The sequence below is a fragment of the Terrapene carolina genome, unplaced genomic scaffold (assembly GCF_002925995.2).
Source record: "Terrapene carolina triunguis isolate 2854851 unplaced genomic scaffold, T_m_triunguis-2.0 Scaffold166, whole genome shotgun sequence".
NCBI classification, from domain to species: domain Eukaryota; kingdom Metazoa; phylum Chordata; order Testudines; family Emydidae; genus Terrapene; species Terrapene triunguis.
This window is the reverse complement of record NW_020664517.1, coordinates 348,791-359,627: the sequence shown is the minus strand read 5'-3', so window position 1 is coordinate 359,627 and position 10,837 is coordinate 348,791. Positions and strand designations below refer to the sequence as shown.

The window sequence follows — 10,837 nt, the reverse complement described above, 5'->3', positions numbered from 1 at the left end:
AGGCTGGAATTGGGGTGGCCGTTTGAGAGGGACTCAGGAACAAGGACAGAGACTAGCACCAGAGATGAGTCCATCACAGCTTGGCTGGCCCATCATGGCTTAGCCAGGGTGGACTATGGCTTAACTTCTGCATCTCTGAGCTAACCCCAGTGCGTTCAGATTCTGTAGCCAGGTAACCAATCGATGGTGCGTGGTTTGGAGAGGCTGCCTGTGTCGCTGTGGATACTCACTGAGAGCACTGCACCCTGACGGGGGACAGCACAGATCTCCCACAGGAGTCTGGCTGGGCTGGATTTGGTGCAGGGAGCCACGAAGAGAAACGGGGTCACTGGTGCCCACAACCCAGTCTCAGAGTCTTGGAGGTCACAGGCCTGCCCTGGTGGAACGGTGTGGGACCTCGGGGCCCGGCCCACCACAGGGGCACTCCCAGGAGACTGGTTACAGGTCGTGGGACCGCATGACAGGAGCTTGGCTGAAGATGGAAAATCAATTTCCCCCAACCCTGTAAGAGGGGGCTTGCATGTGAAGGGTGGAAGACCCCCTAGTCCAGAAGAAAGCCCCTAAGGTATGGATGCTGGACCTTAAAACCCACAATGTTTGGAGTGGGTCGGGGAAGTGTTACAGAGCTGCACAGGGAGTTCTGGCCAGGAGAGAAAAAGCGATGGGCAGACTCATAGCAGTGGGACGGGAGCCCAGTTTAGGTGCAGGACCCACTAAGGTCAGAGCACGCTGACCTGCGGGGGGAGCGAGACCAGCCTTGCACTGCAGGAGAAGGACCCTGGATGCCTCTAGAGGACTCTGACCCCAGCTCAAAGAATGCTCGGAAGTGGTGAGGATACTGAGGCAGGGAACAGCGTGGAGGTTTAGTGTTTTTGCGTAGACCTGTGCATTTCTTGTGCGATTTAGTAAAGAGCAATGGTGAGGGGATGCTAAGACAGAGGATCTGCACCCCAAGAGGGGTCTAGAGACCCCCAGTAAGGGCAGTGCCTGGACTCTGTTCAGACTCCAGCGGCTTAAAGCACACGGGGATTCAGCATTTGGATCCTCTCAGCAGTATGCTCAACAGGCTCTCCTGGGACTCCGACACCTTCGGAGAGAGAAACGGGCGCCTCTGGCAAAGAGGTGTTTACACAGTGTTCCTCAGTGCCCTGGGCAAGCACGTCAAGGCCAGTGCATGCTCTGCAAGCCACGGCCTGGGCTGGCTGGAGTGATCCTAGCCTGGCCTCATAGTGCTTTATGCAGGGGCTAGCCCCCTGCTCCAACGGATACTTCCAGGGAGGTGCTTCTCTCACAGGCCAGAGGCAGCTCTCAGTCTGCTGCAGCAATGCTTCCCACTAGGCCTAGTGCTGATGGGCTTGTGATGGCAGCAGTTAGCAAAGGCCCGGCCCCAGAGGTGTGTGCCCGCTGCAGCCGGCAATGAGGGCATGCCTGGAAGCGGAGCACTTTGCACAGTTACTGCAGAGAACAGAGACCATTTGTGCAATGGCAGATGCTGTCTGAACGTGCTCCCTTTGGTCCCTGTGCACAGCCTGGTGGGACCCCAGATGTGGGGCACTGGCCCCTCACAGCAGTCAGCCTCATTCACAGGCCTTAAAGGGCCTGTCACAGGCACTCAGTTACCTGTGGCTCTCCGGCTCCAGGATGGGGGCAGGATTCGTTCTCTTTGAGCTGAACAGCTCAGCTTCTCAGTGAGGCCCCACAAAGGCCCCTGCTTTGCAGCGCCCCTTGGGCTCAGATTTCTTGGGTGCAAATCCAAGCCTGCCTGCTGCAGAGCCCAGCACAGACCTGGCACAGGCTGGGATTGCCCTGTGGCCAAAGTGGCCTGTTGAGTGTGGTGGTCTGTTTCTGGCTAGTGGCACCTAGAGATTCATGAGTCTGCTACAGCCTTGGCTAAGAGCCACGTGGCTTTTAGCTCATGCAGTAGAGGCTCATCTACTTCAGAGGTCCCAGGTTGGATCCCGCCTGCCAACAACCAGGGTCTGTCGGCGTTACACTAGCTGGCCAGTGATGGCAGTGTCATGGTGACACCTGCCAGCGTGATGGAATTAGCTGGCAATGTAGTTAATTACCCATCTGCTAATATGCAAGTAACAAGCCTCTAATGTGTAATTAATCACCATTCACAACACAAAAGCCAGTCATAGCAGGAGTGGGTGCTGCTTTGCCCTCCACACGCACTCGGATTTGAACCCTTTGCTGGAGGGCAGTCGGTCGGGAGCAAAGCTGACCCCCGCTGCCTTCAGTTCATTTTGGGGTTCTTAGTGGCCCTCTGACCAGAGAGGTTCTTCCTGGCCCGTGTTGGCTCTGGGTTGGGTGGGAAGAGGGTCTTTTGCCCTCCCTGCTCCTCCGCACTGGCCTGGGAGCTGCCCAGCAGTATCTCGTTGATGTAGCTCAGTGTTTGGTTGTCGAAAACCATATTGAGGTGTTCCACTCCCGGCAGCTCCATCACATGCACTCGCTGCTTCTGCTGCTTGGCCCAGCGGCTGCACAACTTCATGCTGCGGGTGCTGACGGTGTCGTCCCCGTCCCCATAGACCACGTCCACGGGGTCCTCATAGGGGAAGTGCTCATCGTAGATGTAGGTCTCCACTGTTGGGAAGCCCGTGCCGTAGAGGCAGTAGGTCTCCACGCCAGGAGGAGGCAGCCCCTTCAGCAGGTCCTTGGTGTCGTTCCACATGTACCAGCCATCCTCAAAGTTGACGTCGAGGAAGAAGCGCCGGTAGTCCCGGTACGTGTAGTTGTAGGACGGCGTGGAGATAAAGACGTGTGATTCGGGCCAGGCTATGTTGGTCGGGAACATCCAGGGGCTTGTGGTGGCCATGCGCTGTTCCTCCCGCAGTTTGATGTTTGTGACCATCGGGATGCCCTGGTTATCTCCTGCAATTCACACGAGCACTCATCAGGAACAGCAGCTCTAGCAAAATTAACAGATGTCCCAAGGGTCCCAAAGCAGTGTACAGACTATATATACAGAGATCATTCACTGCTGAAATGCTGCCACCACTGGGGGGCGGGGAGGGGGGGGGCAAAGCTGCTGCTCAACAGATGCGCTGTAATTCAGGGCAGGAGCCCAAGAGAAATATTGTTTTGAGGTAAAACTATTGGATTATTGGCTAATCCAAATGATGGAACATCCAGCAACACAGCCCTCAGCACCTGGTAGCACTGGGGTCAGTCCTGACTGCGTGGGGAGGGCGCCCCCTACAGAGCACCCTGCCCTGCTGAAGCACAGCACCCTGTAGCACCGCACTGGGGCATTGGGGTCAGCACTAACTCTAAGGGGAGAGCGCTCCCTATGAATCCCCCACACCACTCCTTACAGCCACAGTCCTTCCCTGCTGGGCACCTGTCCCTGCTTCTCTAAGCCCGACCAGAAGTGTGTGTTGTTGGGGGGGATGGGGACAAGGTTTTGTGCTGGGGGAGTTTCTCAGCTGGTGGTGCTGGGTGTCCGGCAGGAAGGGAAACGGTCCTAAGCCTGTGTTAGGTTTTCTAAGCCGGCTCTGTGTGTGTGTTGCGGGGGGAGGGTGTTTCCAAGGGTGTTGGTCAGAACAGCCAACTCTCCTGGTTTTCCTGCGAGTCTTGTCATATTTGGTGTATTTTGGAAAGACCCTGCTCCTGGAGTCCTGTGATTATTCCAGAGAATATCAGCGTCCTTTAAACCAAAAGTAAGTTTCTGACCCTCCTTGCTGTGGAGAAAGGCATGAAAACGTGACTCTAACGCAGTCCTAAAGGCTCAGAGAGCAGAAGGCAAAGGAAAAGCACCCACAATGTCTTTTTTTTTTTTTCAAATTGTCTGATTTTTTAGCCCAACTCATGATTTTTGAATGTCTGGGGTTGACAATACTGGGTGAGGGCTCAGTGGTGTTCTGAATGGGGGAGAGACGGGGGAGGAAGTCGGGGGGTTCTGTGTCAGGGGGGAGGGGGTGTGTGGGGGGGTGTTTCTGAACTTGTGGGGGTAGGGCTGGGGGAGGATTAGAGTGGGGAGGTGTAATGTAGAGGAAATAGTTTAAAAGACCTCCCTGTCTTCTGCAGCAGAAGCCACCAGAGCCCTGCCAGAGCAGCAGTGTATACACAGAGCTAGTCCTTGCTTAGTTCGTTCTTTGGACCCTAGCTGTATCTGTTGGTTTCCTCATCTTCGGCACGTGGTGTAAAGAGAGTACAGACACAATGGAGAGGGGACCGGCTGTGTTGGCAGGGTGGGGTGTGGGGGAATGGAGCCAGTTGGTGAGTGAGGGTGGGTTTAGGGCCGGTCAAAAAAACTCTCGACAAAATGTTTTTTTGTTGGGAAACGTTGATTTGTTTCAATGGGGACTCTTTGCAGGAACATATTGGCTGCGATGCAGCTTTCATCAGGAGAGGACGCTGGTCACGATGGAATTTCTGGTGGGGAGAGAGACCTACCCCAGAGCAGCCAATGGGCCCCGTTGTATAACTACAAGTCATCAGGCCAGAGAACAAAACAACCAGACTCTGTAGGCCACTGGGGTGGGTGTGCACCTGGGCTGTAGGAGACACAGGTTCACGTTCTGCCATTCTAGGGAAGTGCCCTGATGCAGGGTTATAGAGTCAGTTTCTCTGGCCCAGGGATTATTTATACAAAGTGGAAGAACTTCAACAGGAGAGCCTGAGAGAGCACTGCCCCAGAATAGCCCCTTGCCTGCTGATTAGCACTCTCACCTAGGAGGAGGGAGAACTTAGTTCAAATGCCCCCAAATCAGGCAAAGCAGGATCTTGAACCTGGGTCTCCTGCATCCTAGCTGAGTGCCCTAACCACCAGGCGAGGGGCTATTCTGGGGGGAAGGAACTGTTTCCCAAGGAGCTGTAAGTGGAGTGAATTGGGAGGAGGGTGTGCGTGGTACGTGCAGCCAATAGCAGGTAGAGCTTCAGTGAGAGTCTTTTTACTGTTGTTCCCTTTCTACGACAGGCATTTCCTCCCCTGCCTGCTCTGAAGTGCTCGTCCCTGGCCAGTGCGGCAATGCTACCCACAGCAAACCCTGGACGGGCTCCCTGTGACTGGACTTGTGCTCCCTCAGGGGCACTGCCGTCAGACACCAGGTGGTTGGCGAGCTCCTGATGGAGCCGTTTGCAGATCTTTGCCCACCCTGGGGGCTCTACAACAGATTCACACCTCCCCATTATTCCATGAAAGGAAGGCAGGAAGCGGACAGTGGGAGCCATCACCCACCGGAGGCCAGGACGAGCATGGACTTGACGGCCCCGCCCCAGGGGGCACCGAGGGAGATGAAGCCCGCGATGAACCGATCTTTCCAGGCCTGGGGCTGCTGCAGCAGGAAGTAGAGGATGTTGAGGTTGCCCAGGCTGTGTCCGAGCAGGAAGACCCGTTTCTGGTAGGTGTCGTGCATCTCCTCAATCAGCGCCTTCAGGTTCTGGAAATACTCGGGCTGCTGGTCTGGGGAGAGAGGGGCATCGTGCCATGGGCAGGCCAGCCATGGCCAGCAGGAGCCCAGCCGGGGGCAGGTCCCTAGACCCTGGCACCATGAGACACAGTAACCCAGATCTGGACCCTCCAGTGGAGGCAGAAGAGGAAACGCACTGGGGGGCACTCATACAGGCCCCCCCCCACGAGAGAATCACTCCCTGCAGGGTTCCTCCTCCCACATCTCTGCCAGCATGGCCCCCCCTCCCCTCAAGGGTGTCTCTTTCAGGCTCTCCCACCCTTCTCCCCGCCAGGCTTTCTGGCCTGGTCTCCCTCCTGGGCACGGGGCTCTCCCTGGGCGCCAAGCTGTCTGTGTGGGTGCCCTGCCGCCTCCCTCCCTGGCTGTCTGGGCTGAGATGGAAGCTGGTCCCAACCCTGCACTTACTGGGCCCAATCCTCCAGTCGTAGGGGGCAGCCCGTACCGTCTGGTCCCGCACGTAGCCGTTGTTCACCAGGTTCTGCACCAGGGTGTGTAGGTAACCTACAGAGAGACAGCATGGAGATTGGGGGGACCCCAAGAGAGACAGCATGGAGGTAGGGGGACCCCCAGAGATACAGGGCAAGGATTGTGGGGGTCCAGGGAGGTACAGGGTGGGGGTTGGGAGGCTCTAGAGACATAGCATGGGAGTTGGGGGCAGACTGCATTCCTCCCCGCTTCTTGGCTGTGGGCAAGCTCCTGCCTGGCTGCCCAGTGTCTGGGTTCCTCTGGCCAGAGGCGTTGGCTCAGTGCATTCTGGGCATTGTGCTCTGGGTCCCCTCATTCCCTGGGATGGTTATGCCGAGTGGCATTGTACAGCCCTCTCCTCTCAGACACGGGTCACTGCACTGTGGGCTTTGCAGAGATCTTGTCTCCCCTGGCCCTCAGCTTCCCGCCGCCCCCTCCCAGCTGTGGGGTCTGGATGTGCAAGGGTCCCAGAGCTGGGACAGACTCAGGGATAAAGGGTAATGGTCCTGGGCTTCAGAGAGCCCTGCAAAGCCAGGCCTGGGCAAATCCTGCAGCAGCCAGGGACCCTTTTCTACTGCTGGGCACCAGCAGCAGGATCAGCACCCTTGGGAGCTCCCCCCAGACCACGGGGACCCCTCGCCTTGGACACCGAGAAGGGCGCCCCTCACCTGCCAGCTTGCTCTTGTCCAGGTACTCCACGGAGTAGGTCTTGCCAAAGCCGGGCACGCGGATTTGCACCCCAGGCGCGTTGGACATCTTGCCGGTGCTGCGGTTATACACCACTCTGCAGGGACAGGACAGGAGATGGCAGGTGGGTGGCAGATCCACCCCGCCAGGGCACAAAGGCGAGGCCTCTGGGCGGGGACAGAAATCCAGGCAACCCTCATCCCTCACGGGAAACACCCTGCTTGGGAATTCAGGATGGGGGTTGTGAAGAGGGCTTGTTTCTATGGCCCATTGCTCGCCGCAGGGCACGTGTCAGCCCTGAATAGCCGATGAGGTGGCTGTTAAGATTTTGTGTTATTCATGGGTATTAAGGCTCGAGGAGCACATTGTGACCAGTCTGTATATCATGGGCCAGAGGATCTCACCCAGGGATCCCTGCATCGGCCCCAGCCCTCCCAGGTGAACTAGAGCGGGTCAGGTGCGTTGCAATGGGCAGAGATGAGTCCTGGTCAGCTAGAGGCAGAAATCCCTGGTGACAATGCAGAAGACCTGCTGTGTGGGGTTAGGGGATGGGGAAGAGGTGCCCCATAACTTGGCATTTCCTGGCTTTTCAGGGTTTGCCACACTGACCAGCCTAACCCCTCCAAGGTAAAGGTTTTGTTTTGTTTATGTAGGAGGATTTCATGTCTGGGGGGGCAGGGATGCCCTCCAGACCCCCCCCCCCGGCGTGTGGGGACGAGGAGGGAGCGCCCATGTCTGAGGTTGCAGGGAAGAGGGGGTTAATTGCTTGCATGGAGAGGCCTTGTGAATCCATCTCTACCCTTCCCAACTCCAGCACAACGGAGCCTGTCGAGTGCTGATCTCTGACCTGTGCCCGCCAGGCCAGGTCTGGCTCCCAGAGCACAGGAGTCTCCATCCAAGCTGCACAGCTTTAACAGAAGCTGGAGAGCCCCTGGCCCTGGAACTCAGAGCGTCTCAACCCCGGGAACCTTGGCCGTCTCTTCCCAGCCGAGCTGAGCTCCGTCACATGAGCCCTCTTTTCACAGCTTCCTGACCCTAGAACACAGGGGGCAGCCCTCTTCCCTGAGCGCAGTCTGCGGCTTCAGACCCGCTGGAAACAATCTGGCAATCTCGACCCAGCGGCAGCCTCACGTTCACACGGCTAGCAGAGCCCTCAAGTGTACCACAGCCTAACCGAAACGGGGGGAGCGGTCCTCATTAAAACAGCCTCAGGGAAGGTGCACTATGGTGGGAGCCAGGAGACCATGAGGTCAATTCTCACCTCGTCTACTCACATCTGTTTATATTTGCATGTGTGTCACAGCCCTGAGTCCTGAGCAACGCCTGGGGCCGGGAGTAGGTAAGAGCCAGCCTCCCTGTTGTACAAATGAGGTAACTGAGGCGATCTCTGGTCACTCTGGGAATAGAACCCAGGTCTCTACCAGCAGACCCCAGTCGCAGACATGCTACCATTCAGAATACTGCCGCTAACCACCAGCCCACACCCCCTCCCAGAGCCAGGAATAGATCCCAGCCCAGACCTCTATCACCTGAGCTAGAGGAGCTCTAAAACACTGGCTTGTCCAATGCTGACACTACAGTGAAGAGACCGAAGGCACCAGCAAAACCTCTGAGGAACAGGAGCCATTTTCCCAAAGGCAGCTTGTGGCACCAGTCCGGTTGGAAACAAAGGGAAACAGCAGCTATCCGCTAGGGACGCCTCTTCCACTAGCCACATAGTGTCCGTCTTTACTGTGGGCACGAGCGTCGTCACAGACTCCGAGATCCCAAGGCCAGAAGGGACCACTTGGGTCATCTAGTCTGACCCCCTGTAGAGCACAGGCCAGAAACTGGCCCAAAATAACTCCTAGAGCAGGTCTTTTAGACAAATATCAAATCTTGATTTAAAAATTGCCAATGATGGAGAATCCACCATGCCTCTTGCTAAATCGTTCCAACGGTTAATTACCCTCATTGACATCTTATTTCCAGTCTGAATTTGTCTGGCTTCAACTTCCAGCCATCGGATCAAGTTAGACCTTTCCCTGCTACATTATTAAATCGTTGTTCCCTTCTCTTTGTCAAGCTAAATAGATTGAGCTCTTTGAGTCTCTCACAACAAGGCAGCTTCTTATCTTTTAATCATTCTCATGCCTCTTTTTGGACCCCTCTCTAATTTATCAACATCCTTCTTGAACTGTGGCTACCAGAACTGGACAGAGGATTCCAGCAGCGGTCGTACCAGTCCCAAATACAGAGGTGAAATAACCTCTGCTCATACTCAGAATTCCCCTGTTGATGCATCCCAGGCCTGCATTAGCTGTTTTGACCACAGCTTCACACTGGGGGAGCTCATGTTCAGCTGATCATCCACCACAACTCCCAAATCTTTTTCAGAGTCACTGCTTCCCAAGATAGAGTCCCCCATCCTATAAGTGTGGCCTACATTCTTTGCTCCCAGATGTATACATTTATATTTAGCTGTATCAAAACATATGTGTTTTAATACGACTAAGTTTATTTGCCAGTTTACTAAGAGATTCAGATTGCTCTGACTCAGTGACCTGTCCTAGTAATTATTTACCACTTCCCTGATTTTTGGGTAACCTGCAAACATGATCAGTGATGATTTTATGTTTTCTGCCAGGCCACTGATAAAATGTTAAATAGCGTAGGTCCAAGAGCCGATCCCTGCTGGACCCCACTGGAAACATACTCCTCAATGACAATTCTCCATTTACAGTTACATTTAGAGACTATCAGTTAGCCAGTTTTTAATCCATGTAATGTGGTCCATGTTAATTTTACATCATTCTAGTTTTTAAATCTTCAGTCCTATTTGGTAGCTTTGGTTCCTGTGATGGGGTATACAGACCCCACACTGGGTAGCACAGGTTAATGAGTTCTTGTGGGCTCGAGTGGCCCCACCCCATCACACCTGTGAGAGGCATCGGAGTTGGAGGGAGGAACTTAAAAAGGGCAAACCCAGCACAGCTGGCGGGAGAGCAGATCTGTGGTCCTCAGCCCCTGGAGCAAGGCAGGAGCTCCTCAGCTGACCACTGCCCTACAACTCCTCCCTGAAGAAAAGGAGGGTCATGATGCTGATCAACTTTTGATGGGATTATTCTTCCGTATTAGCTTGTGAGCCCAGTTGGGGCCAAAGCTTCCCAGAAGGAGCTGAAGAGAGAGCCTTAGTCCCCCTGGGGGCAGCTCATGTCTGTCCATGTCTTTTGTCTTTGTTGATAGCCCCAGAAGCTGCACCAGCGTGGTGGAACACCCACACAGCACAGGGCAGGGGCTGGGAGCGTGCAAAGCCTGGGCTAGAGCGTGCCTCGGGGCAGGAATGCAGAGACAGACCTGTTGCCAGGAATGGGAGTAAGGGCAAATGGTGACCAAGATAGGAAAAGCACCGACTGACATTGCTTAATTACAATCGAACGTCCTTAGATGAACAGTGAAGGAATGTTGGTGGTAAATTTTAGTGACATGGAAACTGACCGAGAACAAACCAGCCATTTGGGAGCTAGAGGGTTATGGGAAAAGGGTCAGATATAGAACATTTCTTAAAAGGCCCATTTTAACAAGGTAATGGGTCACTTGCAGATCTCCAGGACATGCACCTCGCTCCCAGGTGGTGGAATAGAAGCTGGTGAAGAGGCAGTGTATTCTCCATGCAAATTGAGAGCTTGAATCTCTGCTGCATGGGAACAGCAGGGCCCTGCTTACAGCCCCTCAGTCCTCCCAACCCCGCACTGGATGCAGATGGGAGGACACAGAATCGGGGCCTGAAATGGTGTATTGGAAACTGTTAAAATTATAAGCTATCACATTACGTTCTCAGGGGTTTTCCCCAGCCTGCTTGCAGGCTAGGGGGCACGGTAGGGAAGTGTGTGATCAGAGTCTTCAGCAGCCAGACTGCAAAGAGCTGACCTAGAGTAATTTGGGCCCCTCTGCCTTAGGGAGCAGCCTGCTTTGTCTCTCTCTGGTTTTGGTGTGGTAGGGTTCTGGAGGCTAAGAAATAAAGCCATGTCTAACTTAAGTTTGTATGCTGTGAATATAACACCTACGGAGGTTAAGAAACCATTCAATGAGGTGGGCTAGTCAGAGTTCAGTGGCCTGCCTTTGCAAGCCCATGGCTCTAGATTTATAAGAGCTAGATTTATGGGCAAAAAGAACAGGAGTACTTGTGGCACCTTAGAGACTAACAAATTTATTAGAGCATAAGCTTTCGTGGGCTACAACCCACTTCTTCAGATGCATATAGAGTGAAACATATATTGAGGAGATAT

At 54.6% G+C, this 10,837-nt stretch overlaps 1 protein-coding gene across 1 annotated transcript in view; it reads right to left on the bottom strand.

Annotated features, from left to right (window-relative positions):
* Positions 1–2,082: 2,082 nt before the first annotated feature.
* The window catches only part of LCAT (lecithin-cholesterol acyltransferase), an 18,183-nt gene continuing 9,428 nt past the window's right edge, over positions 2,083–10,837 (bottom strand). The window contains exons 3-6 of the mRNA XM_026653853.1: positions 6,551–6,666; positions 5,823–5,918; positions 5,186–5,410; positions 2,083–2,877 (exon numbers count right to left, since the gene is read on the bottom strand). Of these exons, the coding sequence (XP_026509638.1) occupies positions 2,240–2,877; positions 5,186–5,410; positions 5,823–5,918; positions 6,551–6,666 (1,075 nt within the window). The 3' untranslated portion in view covers positions 2,083–2,239. The remainder of the gene's footprint in view (positions 2,878–5,185; positions 5,411–5,822; positions 5,919–6,550; positions 6,667–10,837) is intronic.